General features: G+C 37.9%; 1 protein-coding gene across 3 annotated transcripts in view; it reads left to right on the forward strand.

Annotated features, from left to right (window-relative positions):
• KCNIP4 (potassium voltage-gated channel interacting protein 4) overlaps positions 1–20,744 on the forward strand; it is a 1,194,562-nt gene that overhangs the window by 654,025 nt on the left and 519,793 nt on the right. The window contains exon 1 of one of the 3 annotated variants that reach the window (XM_036853207.1): positions 13,507–13,732. The exons of the other annotated variants lie outside the window; for them this stretch is intronic. Coding sequence (XP_036709102.1) covers positions 13,633–13,732 — 100 coding nt within the window. The 5' untranslated portion in view covers positions 13,507–13,632. Of the gene's footprint in view, positions 1–13,506; positions 13,733–20,744 lie in introns of those variants that run through there. 3 annotated transcript variants of the gene reach the window in all.

Raw genomic sequence — 20,744 nt, forward strand, 5'->3', positions numbered from 1 at the left:
CGCAGTTGATATAAATACGTTTGCCCATTTGATTTTCTCTATGAATTTTATTGCTTTTCCCCCCCCCAAAATATAGAGAGTCATAGAAAAATGATGGAAAGTGTTTTTTGGACGCTGAGTAACAAACAGATTTTCACGATTTTATGTTAATTAATCAAAATGATTTCTATGTTTATTAATGAAAATGTGTTGATTAACTTTAGGTTAAAGTCATTAGGGTTTAAAAATTATGGAAAAGGAACAGTTGGCACGTGAATTGAGAGTTTGATCAAATCCAAGATTATGTAAAAACAATTTGAAATATGCGGTACCCCAGACCAAATGCCAATTTTCTCCTCTTGCTAATGACAAGCATTTCCATCTTACAAGAATACCAAACACCTTTCCGGTGTCTCTTAAAAGCTGGCTATTCAAGAAATATGAAAGCCAGAGCCGCTCATAAGAAAAAAGTGATGTTACCGATGAGAATACCGTGTCGGGCAGTCCCCTGAGTCCCTAAAGAAAGGGAGTATATGAAACCCTAAGCTAGTTGTTCCCAGAGCAGAAGCTGGCCGCTGAAAAGCTGGCTTGATAATTTGGGAGCCTGAATCCATCAGTGTGCATCAATGACCTTGATTGCTTGCATCAATCACCATTGGGGTAGTGGCTATTAAATTATTATTTAGAAAAATAAATTTGGATGTTCAGTACAGTAAAACCTTAATAAAGACTAAGGAAGGCACACTTTTTCAGACTAGTGATTGTCTTAGAACCTCTGGACTGTCTTAGAATGTTCTGGATTTTCTTAGAATGACTCTAGATTTTCCAGTTCAACCAGCTATTCTATTGGATGAGCTTCTATACCTGCTAATAAACTGGTTCTTAGATATATCTCCTTCTTTATGCATTACTGTCATCAAGCATCAAATAGCCATGTTGCCAGTGGTCTCACTTTTCTTGCACAAAAGTAATGAAAGAAACTCTCACACCAAGGTGTTAGTGATTAATGTTTTCTGCCATTCAAGTTATTTTCAGGACATGAAAAATGATATAATTAATGGTGGGATTCTAGGCATGGTGATTCTTTTTTGGAGGGTTATGCATCTGGCTTAAATCTTCTTTGTGCCCTTCCTCCCTTCCAATCCTCCTTCATTTACTGCAACATTTACTGATCAACGAATGTATTCCAGTCACATGGATAAGTACTGATGCTAGAAAGATTAATAAGCTATGATTCCTCCTTTCAAGGACTCATAGTTTCATAAAGGAGGTTGTTATGCCAACCAGTTCATAAATCTTGAAAGGATCATAGTTGAGATAAGTACAAAGCAGAAAGGAAAAGAGGGTGAATCTTGTCTGGTTAGGAGCTTGTGAAAGACCCCACCCAAGTGAAAACACTTAAGCTGATTCTTAAATTATGGTTAATAATTTCTCAGAAGGAAAAGGAAGCAGTTGGAGAAATAAACCTGGTATTTTGGCTACAGCAGTAATTCAGCATGACTTGAAGACAGATTGTTGGGAGATGAGGCCGGAGATCTCCTTAAAGGGTTGGAAGGAAACTTGTATGCCTTGCTGTGGTTTGGGAATTTCATTCTGGAGTCAGTGTGATACCACTGAAAATTGAGGATGGAGAATGACATGTTCCTATCACCCTAACAACAGTGTAGACTGAGGGTACATCAGAAGGGGGAAGATAGACTTAACAGAGTTTTAACAGGCACACATTGTTGAGTGGATGTCATAGGCCAGACATGGCACTAGATTCTGGGTATACCTTGGGAGCAAAGTAACTATAACACCCACCTCATTCTAGGTATAACAATAACAACAGTACCATTTATTTTCTTTTTTCTTGGTACTTATCTGGGTTGCTTCACTTGTTTTAAGTATTTCGACTCAGAAACTCTGATTTGTTATTACTATGTATATTGTATAGGCAAGGTAACTAAGGTTAAGAGATGGTATCTTCCCAAAGCTGTGTTGCCAATAAACTGTCAAATTAGGATTTGCACCCAGGCAATAATTACACTGTGATCTATTGTGATGGCAGTAAAAGAGATATCTGTAAAATTGACCATGACCACAGGTAAGAACAGAGCTAGGCCACAGTTCCTTGCTATAAGAAGCAGGAAAAAAAAATCTAGTCTATAAAGAATCTATAATGAAGGTAATATGGAAGCTATAGCATTAGGGCACCAAACATGCTACTCTCACCCTTTCCTAGATTGTTCTCTCTGCTTTCTACATGTCAGTGGATGAAGCCAGCTGGTCAACGTGCAGTCTAGTGCCAGAGTGGACAACCAAAGTGCAGCTGTGGCTTTTTTTAGCCGTTTTCACCTCTTGCTGCACTGAGCGGCTGGTGGACAGCTTCCACTCCAGGACTTCAGATCTGTCTCTTGGTTCCTGCGCATTCAGCAGCCAAATGCCTCATAGCTCTCTGCTGAGCGTCCTCCCAAATTTAGTTTGAAGAAAAATAATAGAATAAAAATTGTCTTTCAGCATCCCATAACCACAGGACGTCTGAAATGCTATTCAGAAGTTGGAGTAGAAATATACTGTGGTAGGCAGAATTCTAAGATGGCCACAAGATTCCACACCCTGGTGTACGTGCCCTGTAAACTCCCTTTCCCTTGAGTGTAAGTAAGATTTGTAACTATGATATCTGTGGATCTGTGGTAACTATGATACCTAAGTAGGGTTTGTAACTGTGGTAGTGATAGGGTATTAGTGCCATGATTATGGGACTGTATATGGCAGAAGTGATTTTGCAGATGTAAATAAGTTTCCTAATCAGTTGCCTTTGAGTTCATCAAAAAGGGACTATCCTGGGTGAGCCTGACCTAATCAAGTAATACTTGAAAAGAGGTCAGAGAGATCTGAAACATAAGAGATGTTTTCCCGCTGGCATCGAAGGAGAAAACTGCCATGTTGTAGAGAGGGCAAAGAACTAAAAAACAACTTCTAGGAACTGAGAGTGGTCCCTGTTCAACAGCTAACAAGAAAATAGGGACCTCAGTCATACAATCACAAGGAAATGAATTCTGTGAACAACCAGTGTTTGCAAAAGCAGACCCAATGCTTCAGATGTGATCATAGCCCCAGTCCACACTTTGATTTAAGCCTGAGTGGAGGACTCAGAAAACCCATAACCAGACTCTTCATCCATGGACACTTTAAAATATTCAATTTGTGTTTTTCTAAGAAGTCCCTCAGTAAAATATTAAATTTGTGCTTTTCTAAGTCCCTCAGTTTGTGATAATTTGCTATGCAGCAGTGGAAAACTACTACACTAATGCCACAGTGCAGAGAGGTGCCATCCTCAGTTATCAAACTAGCAGGTCATGCTGGACTAGCTTGTTCTTATGCCCCTTTAAAAAAGTTTTAAGCTTTTCATGGCTCTCTATATAAGTTTAACATAGTATGCCATCAATTGTATATAAAAGTTAATCTTTTTAACTCTTTGAGGCCACTTTGTGTTGTTTAATGAATTACATTTCCATTGTGCTGATGATCATTTTTCTTTTCAGTGTGGTCCTACTAAACATAAGTCTTATGTGTGTGCTTCACATAAAACGTAAGCTTAATTATTATGCAAAATTTGATTCTTGCATGATGTAAATATCATGGCTAGTATAGTTGAAATATTCCTGTTGAAAAGCAAGTTTATTAAAAAGTGATTAAGTTAGAGTTGTTAGTAATTAAACTACAACATATAAGTAGCATGAATAATTGTCAAGGGGATTGTTGTGTATTACTTTTCATATTTTGTATTTCTTTGGTGCAATAAAAGAATAAGCAATTTTTATACTCTATTACAGTAAGGAAGTACAGCATGTCAACTGTAATGAGGAATAATTGGTTGGAAGGAACAATATTTGGAATGAAATCTGGCTAAATATATATCTGCAACTAAGATTTCCATTAAGCAGGACTAAAAATCTGTAGAAATTGCCCTGGGTTTAATGATCACATAAATAATCCTGTCTCAGTTATTTGAGTCTTACATGATTTCATAATAAATGAATTATGCATCAGACAACTTTGTGTCTTTTGTTACTTTTATAGTATTGATTTAGATAAAGATTATCCCTGGCAGAGTAATGGGAAAAGGCTCCTTGTGGCTGCTGTTTTGTTTTTTATTAGATCTCAAACTGAAATGTCTACTTTATCTAAATCAGCTTCACACTTCCAAACATTGGCATCCATCAATTGCTATTTATTTCACTTTGCTTGGTTATTGAGACAGCTGCATATCAGTGTTCTCCCTCACTTAAGTGATTACTTTAGAGCTAAAAGGAGGATGTTGTAGAGGTAGATTCAAGATGGTAGCTAGGATATGTAACAATGCAGAGAAGTGTGGAATGGTTTACGGTCTTGTCTCCATTTAAGTTTGCATCTGAAGTTCCTTGGTGAAAGAAGTTGTGATGGATGCTGGGAATGAATCATCAAAAAATACTTTGACAACATGGTATGGAAACTTGTATCTATTCACAAATGATTTAAAACTATCTTACTTCTAGTAGAAAAAAAAAAGACTTTCTAGACAAGTTTGAGAAACTGCTGGAGCCCCTGTCTATTCTTAACCCTGTCGAGTTTGTAAAATGTGTGACTCTCAGGTAGTTTTTATTAAGGTGGGGAAATGTCTCCCTAGAGGCTGTGTCACTTACTGGGTGAGAGTGTTTAAGCAGATTAATGCAGTGTTTCTCATGGTGTGGTGCAGAGAAGTCCTGCATTAGAATCATTGGAAGCTTTGATAAAAATGGAGATTCATGAGCTCTATCCAAGACCTACTAAATCAGAATCTCTGGGGAAAGTCTGAGGATTCACTTTGAAGAAGATCTCAAGGTAATTCTGATGCACTCTACATTTCGAGCACCGCCAGTTAATATATATGTATAATAGTTCTCTGTTCTCTCTTGCCAGTCCTGGATAATATTGCTACTCTTTACAGTTCTTTCAATTTATCTTCAATCCTGTAAAGATGCACTAACATACAGCTTTAAAGTTTGTCTGAGTCATGCCTATTTTTCCTCTGTTTAACTACCTTCACCCACTGAGCAGACTGCCTTTGCTGTTTATCCTGAGGACAAGGTTGCCTGGTGAAGTCTGGTGCAGTGTTGGTCCCTTACCATCCAGGGTATTGTCTAGTCATGGAATGTGAGTGTGATGCCTAGGTGGGGCTGATGAGACTGAAGGGGCAATGGAATATGTCCTTGAAAATGAATTTCCTTAGCAGATGGCAGGACTCTGAAAATCCAGTTGAACCTGAGTCTGTAGTCTGATGCCACTCTTAACACCTCACTGTACCTGTTCATTCTGTGGAGTGTTCCAGAATGGAAAGTGATTAAGATGTTCTCAAAAACCAGGGCCCAGGAAAGTTACTTCAATGCTATTTACATCTTTTTCCTTTGCAACAGGGATATCTAGATTTCCATTTTTCTTAAGAAGAGCAATTTAAAAGTCAAGTCATTATAAATGAATAGATTATCCTCATATCACTTGTGATGAAGATGATGGTAAACCTGATGGGCGGGTATGAGCCATGTGTTTTCTTTAGAATCCCAACTCAATTGAAGATACCCTACTCCTTTTTTTTTTTAAGATTTTTTTTTTGATGTGGACCATTTTAAAAGCCTTTACTGAATTTGTTACAATATTGCTTCTGTTTTATGTTTTGGTTTTTTGGCCGCGAGGCATATGGGATCTCAGCTTCTGGCCCAGGGATCGAACCAGCACCCCCTGCATTGGAAGGCGAAGTCTTAGCTACTGGACCCGGAGAGAAGTCCCAAAGTTACCTGGCTCCTTCTTTTTTTTTTTTTTTTTTTAGTTTTCACCATAATGTTTATCATACTTTTTTTTTGTTGTTTTGTTTTTTTGTTTTGTTTTTTTTTTAATTAATTAATTAATTTATTTTTAATCAGTTATACATATACAATATGTTCCCATATCTCTTTCCTCTTGCATCTCCCTCCCTCCCACCCTCCCTATCCCACCCCTCTAGGTGGTCACAAAGCACCGAGGTGATCTCCCTGTGCTATGCGGCTGCTTCCCACTAGCTATCTATTTTACATTTGGTACTGTATATATGTCCATGCCACTCTCTCACCCTGGCTCCTTCTTATCCACATGGTGTCTGGGAATAATAATAGTATTTAACTAATTCAGCTATTTGGGTTTATTGAGATAATTTGTATAAAGCAATTAGAACAGCAATTGATGTATAGCAATGGGCTCAATAAGTAATTACAATAACACTTACCATTCATTGAGCATTTACAATGTGACAGTCTGTTCTAAGTGCTTTACATGAATCATCTCAGCAACTTTGCTCAAAGTCAGGAAGCTCTGATGTAGCAGAACGCGGATTTGAACCCAAGCATGCTCCTAACTTCTGCATTATCCTGCCACTTCCATAAATGTGGGTCATTATTTCTTCACATTAATATTGATACATTTCTCATTTGATGCCTTGCTGCTTAATTTTATTTCAGTTCATTTATCCTCCCTATTCACTCAATCATAGGATTTAGCCAGGAATCTCTTGGTTTGAGTAACTGCCAAAGGAGAGGAAGGAGTTAGAAGAGGCAGGCAACTGATGCTCATTTTGTGTGTCACAATGGGAAACGGCCTGAAAAGGATGCCAGGAACTTCATGGGGGTGTCAGGGCAAGTGATTTAGCTGGCTTTGAGTATTTTCCAGGCTCTGGTTGAATTCTCTGGTAAGACTAGTGTTATTCTCCACCGGTCTTGTAATGAAGACTGCCCTTGGCTATGAAAAAAAAAAGGCCACTTAATATTTGTATGGTACAAGCCAGATGCAGTGAACTTGATCTTGGCTCCATTCTCCTCCCTCCCACTCAAGTCTAAGTGGGACGTCCCACTCTCGTGGTACTTTCCATACTTCCTTAAAGGCTTTCACCAGATGCTGCTGTGTATCTAAAACGCTATCTGATCATGATCTCTGGAGTCACACCTAGGTTTAAATCCTGGCTTGGATATTTCCTGATGTAATCTACTAAGCCCCCTGCTCCTCAGTTTCTCCTGCACAGTGGAGATAATGGCACCTACCTCCTAGGGTTTATGTGAGGATGCAGTGGAAGAATTCATATAAAGTGCTTGGTTCACTAATCTGTCAAATAGTGATTATCCTAAAAATATTAGGCACTATCCTCTAAATTTTGTTTTAATAGATTTTAAGCTTTGCAAAGACTGAAGATAGGGTTTTTATTTCTCATACCGCCTTGTATAGTACCTGGACCATAAATCTAACAAGTGAATAAATGAATAATCAGAAATACATGGAATGGAGTTTGGTTTTTGACCAGGCTAACTAATTGAGACTCTAAGACTAGGGTATGGAGAAAGCTCTTCCACCCCACCCCGTTTAATATCATCCCCAACTTGGAATCAAAAGACACAGATACAAATAACTAGAATCCCTTTGTTCCCTGCCTCAGTTCATCAAAGGGCAGCCTCATCTCTCATCTTGGAAGGAAACTTTGTTTTCCTTGCAAAAGCCATATTGCTGAAAATGAAGCAGAAATGGGTTCATTCCTTCCAGTAACTGGTGATTTTGAAAAAACAGTACTTTAGGGATAGGCTCTGAAGTGCAAGAGTGTCTCTAATTAAGTGTTCATTTTTCTGGGGACAGGCCAAGGAAACCTTGTAGTGGGAGCAGAGCCTGAGCAACTCCCCAAATTTGCTTTGTTGATGTTTCTTTTAAACAGATACCCGACTCTGCCTCTAACCCTCCTCATTAGCTTCTTGAGAGTATGTCATGTAAAGCTTTTGGTAAACAATCCTAACAGCATCCCCTTTCTTTCACCACTACCTCCGCCTCCAACCACCCCCAGGGCAGGGGCGCAGAACTTTCCTGGGTCTAAAATCACATCAACCCAGAAAGGGTAAGCCATCTTTTAAAAAGTCACCATAAAGTGTTGGTTATTTATCCCTGTGGAGTTAGTGAAGGAAAGCATGTATCAAGCGCTTAGGGTATATCTGGCCACTGTCAGTGTATAGCTATCAGCTTGACTGGCCTCTGATGCTTTGGGACATGGGACAATGTACCAACTCCACCCAAGCCTCCACTTCTTCATCTGTTTGATGAGGATGAAAATCTTTATCTTCTTCAGAGTGGTTGTGAGGGTGGGACAGTCACGGTGCTTAGCCCTGTGTTTTGGCAAGTTATGTGCTCCATGAACCTAATTATCACTTACAAATATTATCGCACCTAATCTAACAAAACCCCCAAGGGAGGTATATTGGCCCCATTTTGAAGACCAGCAAACTGAGGTTTAGAGAGTTGAAGTCACTTGAATGAGGTCAAAGTTCTGGAGTCTGTGCCCAGGTCCCTTCTTTTTATTGATTACTCTAGCATTTCTCTTGTGAAAGGGAAGGCCAGGCTCTATAGGAAGAAAAAACATTGGATTAATGCTTTAATTTGAGTCCAAGCTATGAATCGAAGCTAAGAGTTATTGACAAAGTCACTTTACCTATTTAGACTGCAGTGTTCTTCCAGCTGCAGTCAAAGGATGGGAGTGGATGCCATGCCAGGGTCTTCTCACTCTCCATATCAATGGTGTTCACGTATTTTGGACAGGGACACCTTCTCTGATGCCTTCCTTGTATTGCTTTCCTTGGTCATGTTGTCAGGAATCACAGATATTACTCACATTAAACACTGAGAAAAGAACATGGCCAAGATGTTTTGGTGTGCAGGTGCATGGCTCACCTTAAGGAGAGGTACCAGCAGCACCGTGCTGTTGTAGCAGCCTAAGAGAGTGTGCAGAAATCTCACAAGAATCCCCAGGCAGACTTGGCACTCTAGATAACAGAGAGTGGGGCCTTGGAATCAGTGAGAGAGCAGGTGGCTTTTAGGGAAGGCGAATGTATCGGTTACATTATTCATTCAAAAGCTAGTCACTGCCTCTTGTGTGCCAGGCACTATTCTAAGTTCAGGGATATCCCAGTGAACAAGATGGATAAAAATCTCTGCTTTCATAGGTAGGAGGTTATATTCTAGTAGGAAGAGATATTATATAAATAAGTAGACAGATATACATATCAAGTGGTGACAGTGCTTTGGAGGGAAATAACACTTGTTCAGAGAGTAGTGACTCCAGGGTCTGAGGGCTGGTGTGCTCTCCCACATAGTGCAGCTAGCGAGGGCCTCTCTGTGATGGGGCTTTAGAGCCAAGACCTAAATAAAGCCGCTTATTCATGGAACAATCTGGGAATAAGCATTCCAGTAGAGAGAATGGCAAGGGCAAAGGCCTGAGCTTATGAGGTAAACAGTCTGAAAGGAAACCCCACAGACACTGGGAAGAACAATTCAGTTCCAAAGGAACCCATAACTGTAACATCCAGACTGGGTGGAAAGATCCTTATTTGGGCGCTTTTCACCAGCAAACTGCCTACACACAGTTCTCAGTCCACGAGCATCAATTTTATTTTATTTTAATAAAAATTATATATATTTAAGGTACACAATATGATACTTTGATATACATATACATAGTGAAATGATTACTACAGTCAAGATAATTAACATATCTATCTCCTTACATAGTTACCTTTTTTTTTGTGATGACAGCACCAGAAATCTGCTCTCTTAGCAAATTTCAAGTATATAATATGGTATTGTTAACTGTAGTCATCATGCTATACATTAAATGTCTAGAATTTATTCATCCTACATAACTACAACTTTGTACCCTTTGACCAACATCTGCCCACCTGCCCCACCTCCCCACCCCTGGTTACCACCATTCTACTCTCAGCTTCTATGAATTCAAATTTTTTAGATCGCACATAATAAGTGAGATCATGCAGTACTTGTCTTTTTGTGTCTGGTTTATTTCACTTAGCATAATGTCCTCCAGGTTCATCCATTTCATCTGTGTTGTCACAAATGGCAGGATTACCCTCTTTTCCAAGGCAGAATAATAGTCCTCTGTGTGTGTGTGTGTGTGTGTGTGTGTGTGTGTGTGTGTGACGACAGATACTTGTTTCCATATTTTGGTTATTGTGAATAATGAACGTGCAGGAATCTTTTCAAAGTACTGATTTCATTTCCTTCGAATATATACTCAGAAGGGGGATTTCTGAATTATGTGGTAATTCTATTTTTAATTTTTTGAAGAACCTTCATAGTGTTTTCCCAATGGTAGTACTAATTTGCAGTGCATAAAATTACCCTTTCTCCTTATCCTTGCTAATACTTATCTTTTATCTTTTTGATAACAGCTATCCTAACAGGTGTGAAGTGGTATCTCATTGAGGTTTTGATTTGCATTTCCCTAGTGATTAATGATGTTAGCACCTTTTCTCAACCTGCTGGCCATTGGTATGTGTTTTTTGGAAGAGTGTCTATTCAGGATTTTGCACATTTTTTAATCAAGTTGTTTGCCTTTTTCTGCTATTGAGTTGTATGAGTTCCTTATATATTTTGGATATTAATCCCTTATTAGATATATGGTTTGCAAATATTTTCTCCCATTCTCTAGGTTGCCTTTTTATTTTGTTGATTCTTTATACTATGCAGAAGCATTTTAAATCGATGTAGTCTCACTTGTTTATTTTTGCTTTTATTGCCAAGACATCAGGTTTTTTTGTTTGTTTTTTTTTAATTTTTATTTATTTATTTTTGGCTGTGTTGGGTCTTCGTTTCTGTGCGAGGGCTTTCTTTAGTTGCGGCAAGTGGGGGCCACTCTTCATCGCGGTGCGAGGGCCTCTCACTGTCACGGCCTCTCTTGTTGCGGAGCACGGGCTCCAGATGCGCAGGCTCAGTAGTTGTGGCTCACGGGCCTAGTTGCTCCATGGCATGTGGGATCCTCCCAGACCAGGGCTCGAACCCGTGTCCCCTGCATTGGCAGGCAGATTCTCAACCACTGCGCCACCAGGGAAGCCCCAAGACACCAGTTTTAAATGTGAACATAAAAAACTCAGTCATTGAATTTTATTTATGGGGCAAATTGAAGGGCTCTACTGAGTTCCCCGGGGGTAGAAAAACATAGAAAAATCCCATCTGGGGACCACAGGTTATGTGTGTTTAAGTAAGTAATAATAATCCTGTGAATGAGCAGGAAGGAAGAGCCATGAATTCAGTTAACTACTAGTTTGGAAACTTGTCATGTTGCAAGGTTATGGGGGTTAATGGATTAATTAGAATGTCATGAAACAGTTTGGGAGGGTCATTTGGGGTGTAACCTTCATTCCTGGGCTGATAAGTACTTGTGCCAATGCTTAGATTTTTATTTCATTTAAAGCTGTGTGGAATAATGGGAAGAAATAATGGACTTTGAGTTGAACAAATCAGAGTTTGAATCTTGGTCCCATCACTCAACAGCAGCATGGCCTTGAGCCTGTTATTTAAATTCTATGAGGTATAGTGTTTCTCTGTAAATCTCATCTAATTATATTTCTTTTCAGAGTAACTAAGAGGGAAAAACAAAGTAAGTAAAGCATCTGGTATGTGGTAATTACATAATTAATGGTGACTATTGTTATCCAACAAGTATCTATACCGCACGTCTATACGCCCTCCATGGAGGCATGTGGGGAACTTAAAGGGAAGGAAGATGTGACTTATGCCCTCTAGAAACTTACCCTTAAGTTGTGAAGATGTCCACCCAATTGGCTATAATATAAAATACTGTAAGAGAAAAACAAGTACTATAAAAACACAAAAAAGGAGAGATTTCTTCCAATTCTGCTTGGAGAAGTTTCATGGAAGAGTTTTAGGAGCCCAACAGGCAGAGTTAGTGTGGAAAGGATTTTCCAAATACATGCAGTATTTTTGAACAAAGCCCAGAGATGGAGAAGCTCAGAATGAGTCTGGAGGAAGGAAGCTGAGCTGTCAGGTAGAGTAAATGAACAGAAGTAGGGCCAATGAGGTGCAGTCCTCAAGCTGGGACCAGATCATGTAGCGACCAAGATGCTGTTCCAAGGATCTTAGACTTTATTCAGTAGGCAGACTTTATTCAGTAGGCCATGGAAGGTTTCTGATTAAGGGAACGATAAGATGAGGGTTGCATCTCAAAGTAATTACCCTGGCAACTCTACGTGGTATGCATAGAGCATGGAGAGACTTGTGATAAAAACAAGAGCCAGTAGTTGAGCACTTACTCTGTTCTAACACTATTACTCATTAATCCCCTCAACAGTCCAGTGAGCTAAGTGCTACTGCCATGCCGCCTTTTACAGATGAGGACATTAAGGAATGGAGATGTTAAGTAACTTACCCAAGGTCACACAGCTAATAAGAGGTCAGACCTGAGTCCAAGCAGTCAGACTCTGGAGCCCGTCCTCCAAACCATTACTCTGTATTGCTTCAAAAGCTGACCAGAAGTTAAGGATGCCTGCATACTACCCTGTCCTGCCTCTGCCTGATGTTTCTTCCTCTTCCTTGCTCCTCAGTTTTCTCATCTCTAAAATAGGAGACTTGAATTGGGTTTCTGAGATGCTTTCTAACTCTTGGGGGGTTTTTTGGTTTTTTGTTTAAATTCTGTATTTGAATGTGGGCCTGATCTATTTGATCAGTACAGTAATGGAGGAAACACAAACGTGAAATGGTTGTGCAAGTTAAAGACAGAAACTCTAAACAAGTTTTGTTTCTGATTGATTTTTTTTTCTTCTGAAACTTTCTCTTGCTCCAAATTTACTCCAATCAATTAAAAACATACAAACAAGCATAGAAGGTACACAATGAAAAAAAAAATAGGTACATGTTTTGGTGTATTGAATGGCAATGAGCTAATGCATAAGGTAACTGCTCAACTCTAAGATTTACAAACATTAAGAATACTTACTAATTTATCGTAATCATGCTTTGAAACGATGTGATAGTTACTACTCAAACCAGAGTATTAGTTCACAATGACTGACACAGAGCCCCCAGGATAAGGCAACTCATTGAAAAAAGAAAGGCAATATTGAACAAGTCCCTTAAGCCGCATTTCTCTCTGCACTCAGCTGGTTGGGACAAAATACACACTTTGCTTTTCCTGACTAGTAAACAGGGTTTCTGAAGCAGCTGAATCCAAGCTATCACTTCGCCTCTCAGCATTTTCCGGTTTTTCTTCTTATTTCAAGATGCGGTGCTCTGGTCCCTGTCTGCAGCGGGAGTCCAGACTCTGGTTAGTTTCCGTTTCCAAGGCAACTGACCAACCCAACAAAGCCACAGCGGCGCCGGGCGCGAGGGTCCCGGGGCCGCGGAGCCATCACTGCCGTGCGTCCTGTTTTCTCCGGACCTTCCTGGTGATCTCCCGGGTCTTCGGGTGATCTGCGCGTTACTTCATGCGTGGCTGTCTCTTTGTGTAAGAGTGATAAAGAGGAAGCTGATAATTCGACAGGCCCGACTCTATCCGACTGCCACTTCTAGCCTCTGCTACAGTAGACAGGATGAATGCATTTTCTCTCATTCACGCCCTCTCTCCATCTCGTCGTCTCCTCTCCCTGTCTCTCTCTCTCTCCCCCTCCTTCCCTCTTTCCCTCCCTCTCTCCCTCCCTCTCTCCCTCTCCCTCTCTCTCTAGCTCTCCTCCTCCCCTTCTCCTCTGGCAGTAGCCTTCTTAATGTAGTTTAATGGCTTTACAAAGAAAGCCAGGCAGAGGAGCACTTCTCAGTAGCTGTGGTCGGACCATGACCTAGCTGACCATGAACTTGGAAGGGCTTGAAATGATAGCAGTTCTGATCGTCATTGTGCTTTTTGTTAAATTATTGGAACAGTTTGGGCTGATTGAAGCAGGTTTAGAAGGTAAGGGAGTGCTTTTTAGTGACTTCTAAAAATTCTCTGTTTTGCAATAAAAATTTCTTAAGCGAGTATAAGAGGCACCTGAAATGAGATCAGAGAAATATTACTCTGGGGTGGACATAAAGAGAGGTGGGTTTTTCAGGGTAGGAAAGATTAATAAAATAAACTTTTTGTAAGTTTCAGTAATGTTTTCAGAGCAAAAGAATGTTAAAAGTATGAGAAACACTGAATCAAAATGTTAGAACCTAAACTGAGGTAAAATGTTTATAATTGGTATGTCTGCTTATATTGAGAGTATTTAGTCCATATTGATGTTATATTATTTTATCTAATATCCCCTTTTATTGTATCAGCAAATTTTATTTGGATATATTGTGAGGTCCACTTGTTTATTGCTATGTAAATGCATTCATCAAATGGAAATGGTTATACATTGATTATAATTTCTTGTGGTTTAAGATTGGAGCCTAAGAATGATAAGCTTTTTATAAGGTTGTCTCAAGAAGTATTTATAACATTACTTATTTCACATCCCAACGGAGATTCTAAGGGGCAGAGTCCCCAGTTCATATGACAGATCTTAACATAGATTCCAAAGAGCCAATTGTTTTTCAAGTGTTGCTGTTTACATTCATCAGATGCTCATTCCCCTATTCTCCTTAACAATCATCTCTTTCTTTAAAAAATAAGGTGTGTACTTGCCTGTATCTTTTTCTGAATTTGATGTTTCTTTGAGAATCTGAGTAAATTCAGATTATTATTTTCTTACTGTGCAGAACACATTTGAGAGTATTTTTGCATATGGCCAGTAATTGTTTCTGTAAAGTTGTCAGAGCAATTTTAAAAGCATCCCTAGGTGATGTTTGACGTAGTTATGCTTTGATATTCTTGTTTCAAATGTTAAACTTGAGTAAAAATGCAAATATGTTATAAATGTGTTTACATTCACAACTAATTCAGTCCACTGGAGAATGACTGCCACATGTGACATAAATAAGGCTGCATTTACAGATAGCCAACGTCAAATTACAGTAAGTGTGTCACTCAGATGTAGGTTATAGAAACCTACATTTGTAATTGGTTGTGTGGGGGGATAGGGTGGAAAGCAGGGTTTGTTGAAGTAATTTTGAAGTAAGTTTGCAGAATGCTTTTTGCAAGCCCTTTCTGATGGCAATATTTGTAGTTCTAAAAAGAGGATAAAATTCTAAATTCTGGAAGTAGTGATTGCTCTTTAAAATTGACTTTATCTTTTGCATTGTTGTGATAAAGCAATAACTTGGTTTGGCTTCTCTGCCCTTTAGTGTGTGTTATTTTCCTGGCAAATGTGATTGGGACCTCCCATTTTAATGCCCTGGTTTTTATTCTCTCTGAGACTGACAGTTCCTTGGAGTAGTGTTGGTATTTCTAGCTGTGTTGAGGGACTTTTTTTTTTTTTTAACCCGAGTTCATGGATGATTTGTGGTCATTCTTTAAACTCTTTTGACATTTTACTGTGCATTTTGTGATGAAACCTCCTCTAGTATTGGTTTTGTTTTAGGAGCACGAACATTTACTCTCCCAAATGATAGCATGTGTTTCCTTCCTCTAAGGACTGCTAACCTTTATGAAACTATTTTTTCCTATTCTTTATTATATTTCAAAATATACTAATTTGCATGAACAGTTTCTAGCTTGTATTTTATATTTTACAGTATCAGTATTTTCCAGGCCAACATTGTACTAATACTATGGAGAGAATGTGCTTTCTCATAAACTTCAATATAAACCCATATCTGAATTCCAGGTTTTAGAAAGTATTTTGAAATGGTAAAATGTTAATGACCACGTTAAGGAGGAATTATACTCAATATGTAAAAGTTGATAGAGAAAGGGAGCAATAGTGCTTTCCATTTTGAGGTTTGTATAAGACTTATCGCCAAAGTCAATGCCAGAGTCAGAAAACCTTCAAAACAATATTTAAGTTGGCCACACACTTTGTTTACTGGAGATATAAAACAAATAAACAGACTGATAAGCTCTAATTCATTGAATATAGTTTGAATATATAGATCAGAATGTGCACACTTTAAAGTTACAACCTAGTTTTAATGAACAAAAAGTATAAACAACATTTAATATCAAAATAGCATCTTCATAGATTTTTCTGAAGCTTTCTTCAAAACAAACACGGGTGCTCATTTCATTCAGATTTATTTTCAAATAAGAGTTCTCTTCCTCCCCCATCATTTACATATCTAAGTTGAGGATAATGATTTCTTTCACCTTCCTTATTTCTCTCTGCTCAGGTGACCTAGTAAAGAAATTTGAGTATTAAGTAGAAAAATTTGAACCTAGGTTAAAGCCCTATGAGGATGATTTTGAGGGTTTTTTTTTCCCCTAAACAATTAAACCTTTTCATCTAAACTTATAACTGTTTTATAGTGTAGTCACCATTCAGAATGTAGTTTTTTTGTATTATTATATATGCAACATGCATTATGTCCTCAAGGGCATGTATAATACTATGTTTGCATAATAGTTATTATCTTGCTTTAAGTATGTATAGAAAAAATGTACTTCAAAATAAATTGGTAACATTAAAATCTGAAGTATTTGTATTTGCTTATCTTTGAGTACTTTGAGCTTCCATTCTTTGCAGAAGACTGTGGAGTGGGTCCTGGATGTCCTGGGTCCTTCTCTTCCAGTCTATGCATGATATGCATAAACACATAATGCTACACATAGATCCATGGCATGTATTTATAAACAAAAAAAAAAGTTTCATTTAGCAGGTAACAGTCTTTAATATGAGAAAATAAGACAGTAGTAAGAGTACAGACTCTTAACCCTCCTTTGCCACTCTCTTGCTTTCTAACCTTGGGTAAGCTACGTTACCTCTTTCGTTGTTTAAAATGAGAAAACTGGACTTGATAACCTTCATGGAAGTTTCCATTTAAAAAGTTCTATGAGTCTATCAGGTAATTAAAATTTGATCATTTATATAACATATATCCTTTTTTATGAAATGGGTATCAATGGCCTACTTTGGGATTGATATGCAGTGCTGTTACTAGGCTGATCTTTCCTTCTCTTCCATAGTGGGATAATTCATCATACCTCAGGAGATTTTCATTGTATTTCAGGAGAATAGAGAAATGTCCTATCCTGTAACTCTAGAATTTGACATTTGGGGCTGCTATTTTAGGCATCCATGTGATAGAGTTTCTCAAAACGTACATGGGATTTCAACAACAGATAAATACATCATGGTATAATTTATTAATGTTTCGTAGTTCAGTTCTTTTCTTTCTTTTTCTTTTTTGCAATTCAAAGTTCAATATTTCTTTTTAAGAAAAGAAATATTAATACCAGGTCAGTATGCATGCAAATAATATTTTTAACTTGAGCAAAGTTTTGAGGATAATGCACAGTGCCAGAGTTTTGAATTCGCAGATTCTCTCTACTTAGTGAGGAGTTCAGGAAGCTCCAGGGTTATGCTGGTTTGGAACACTCCTAAAACCTCACAAGAGTAAATTATCTCTTTTCCAGCTATAAAAATGAAAGTGGTTTTCTGTTGACACATTCCAGGGAGAAATTGAATCAAAATTTTAATGGCAAAGCTATTTCATTATCTCTATATGCAACACTGGGCTGTGAAAATATCTACTTTTCATCCAAATATGTATTAAATCATGCTGAAGTAGTTACTGAATTGAGAAAGAACCATTCTTCTCCCTACTACTAACCTTGATAAAAGGCAAAATTTTACAAAAATGCAATAACACACGTGACTTGAAAAAAAAATCTGTTTTTGGTAATCCTCTTTGATAAAAAGGCAAAAGAAATTAACTGATAATCTAATCCCTTTGTAGAATACACATAGAATTTCTTTTGTATTTATTGAGCTCACTTTATTTAGCAGATATCTGTGATGCTGTAATACAGCTTCCCCAAGAGGTCTAAGCAAGGCATTAGCCATATACTCAAAGATGGATTTTCAGAACCCTGGTTCTTAATTCTCCTGTGCTGTTGACAGAATTGTGGGTGTGTTGGGTCTGTCAATAAATCGGGCCAATTGGAAAACTGTACTGACTGTGTGACCATTCCATGATGTTTAATGAGGACCAAGGGGCTGGAGACGACTGGGAGGGGGTTATGTTTTCTATCTTGGATCGCTTAATTGAAATTTACAAAGAAGACTCTTTTAAAATTCTCCTAGAATTCTGCTTCTCCAGATGCAATGGGATGCCAAAGCTATGTGTATTTCAACTATCTGGAAAGTCTTTCTAAAGTGAAATGTTTAAGAAAGATAAAAGAGTTTGTAGAGATATTAGAAAACTTAAATTATTTTTTACACAGTCTCAGGGTGGAATAAAGGGAATACTCATACACTTTGATCTTCTTTGGGGTCTTTTATAGTTAATATTTCAAAAACATTAATGTCGACAAAGGGGCTATTGGAAGAAGAGGATTTAGTGTGGTCAGAGATTATATTCAGAGGATCCAGAATTATTTTGCTTGGATTCTAATCACTGTTTCACCTCTTAATAGTCATATGATTTGGGGCTATTACTTGACCTCTGTAATCCATATTTTTTATCCATAAAATGAAATAATGATAAATAATATTAATATCTTGCTTTATTGAGGGTTACCAATATGCAAGGCAAGTTTTAGACACCAGTATGATATTAAACTGTGTATTAAAATGTTCTCTAGGATAGTATAGAATTAGTATTAATATTAGTATACTAATATCTTATTTAATCTTCACCCTGGTCCTCTGAGGTAGGTAGTATTGTTCTCAGTTTAATGATGAGAAAATTTAGAGCTATAGAGGCTAAGTAACTTGGCTCAAGGTTACTCAACCAATAAGTCATAAAGCTGGAATTCAAACTCAGGCCATCAGGTTCTATATCCTATTCGTTAATTTCCTAGACATTACAGCATGATGGCAATGGCAAATAATTTGGTGAAGGGGAGAAAGTGTTAAGTCAAGTATCCATTACCTCTTTCTACAAGGCTTTCTTGAATACATTCTCTGTGTGAACACTCAATCACTAACATTGTTTAATAAGCAAAAATGTTCATACTGACATACTGACTGCAGTGTTCTAAGCATAGCATAGAGAATATTATAAAGCCCCTATCTTATAAATTAGACATAAAATCTTATAACATAAATGAATCTTCATTAAATTTCAGTCTAATCAAAGACAGTATTCAGTTGGGCTCTGGGGTAAAAATTGAGAAGAAAGTCGATATATGTGTTCTGTCTCAGACTGAGCCCAGTTTCTATCTGGTTTGTCTGTGGGTGACAGGTGGGACTGCTGGAAATAGGTGGGACAGAGAAGGGCTGGTGAAGGAGAAAACTCTATATATTGTGTTACGGTGTAAAGATGAGACCCTGAGTCCGGGAAGGGGGTTATTTATAAAAGGGTCTAAGATTTATGAGGAGGACTGATTGGAGCATGGATAAAGGAATAGGATGATCCACACTGGATTTTGGATCAAGTGCATCCAGTGTTGATTTCTAGTATAAAACAAGGGTTTTAGTCTTGATAAGGATGGTCATCAACAGAAAACACATACTCCAGCCTTTATCAGCAGGTATAAAGCATGAAGGAAGACAGTTCTAGCTATGGGGAACAGAGTTCAAGGGAGGGAGGAAAGCTTAACTTAGCTGAGAATTCACTACTGCGCAAACAGAGTAAGAGGAGTGTTACATATACTATGCCCTGGAATTATCTTATCCACCAAGTGAGATGGTAGGTGTTATTTCTGTTTTGCGGATGGATGAACATGGAGATTCAGAGAGATTAATAATTTGCTCGAAGTCACAGGGTAATAAGTGAAGGAACCTGGAATAGTTCCAATACCTTCACGGTGGTACTGATCCAAATGACATTCACTATACTACAGAAAATAAATATTCAGAAATGGGATAAATTTTACACAGATAAATAAAAGCCACATTTAATATAAACCTTAATACAGACTATCCCTAAAAATTGTTACTTTTTAAAAATATGACTTCTAGTTTTTGTTTTATTTCTACTTCTATGTAGAGGCATTCTATGTAAAAACACACTATGATAATGAACAAAAAGAAAATGAGGAAGAGGAAAAAAGGAAAGATACATTTATAAATCACATAATTGAAGCTCTGATTTATTAAGGCTTCATAAAATGGAAAATACTTAGAAATTACCAATTCCAAATCAGTCATTTCATAGATGAAGAAACTGAGTCCCAGAGAGAATAAATGACTTACTGAATGACTTGATTTTGACAGGCTTGTCTCTGCAGAGAAAAAATCTAACGGATTATACTCAGACAATAAACTTCAAACATAATCTAAATTGCACCAAATATTTATCCAAATTATAGCTCTCCTTAATTCTGCTAGTGGACCAATCACTCTAAAGTTCAAGGATTCTAAGATGTGGGTGATGGGAAGTGGTTTTGTGCCTTAGCTTATCATTAGAGATAGGTGCCACCACAAAGAATCCTTAGGCGGAGGGACTTGGTCATAAATTGAGGTGTTTTCCACCTTGATGACTTGTCTGAATAAGTTAGTGGTAGAGAGTCATTACCCCCTGACAGTCATTCAGTGACCCCAATGGATGAATTTCTGGAAGGCACAGGCTTAATAACCAGTAGATACATTTACAAGTCACATGTGTACTTATCCTAATTGTTCACCACTCTGATTATTAAAAACAAGAAGCACCTTGTTTATTGCTTGCACCATCTTGCACCCATGAAATTGGTGAAATTTACCCCCACTGTCCAGGTTGTTTGGGGCAATTATTTGAAAAGCATTGAACATCATCAAGATGAATCTTACTGCTAAAAATATACCAATAGTATGGTTACAGGGAGGCCATAGAGTATAGACGCTAAGAACACACTCTGAAGCCAAAATAATTGGAATTAACAATAATTAAATCCTGTCTCTAATATGTATTAGTTGTATGACTTTGGATAAGCACCCCAACCTTCTGTGCCTCAGTGTCTTTATATCGTAAATAAG

The sequence above is a fragment of the Balaenoptera musculus genome, chromosome 5 (assembly GCF_009873245.2).
Source record: "Balaenoptera musculus isolate JJ_BM4_2016_0621 chromosome 5, mBalMus1.pri.v3, whole genome shotgun sequence".
Lineage (NCBI taxonomy): Eukaryota > Metazoa > Chordata > Mammalia > Artiodactyla > Balaenopteridae > Balaenoptera > Balaenoptera musculus.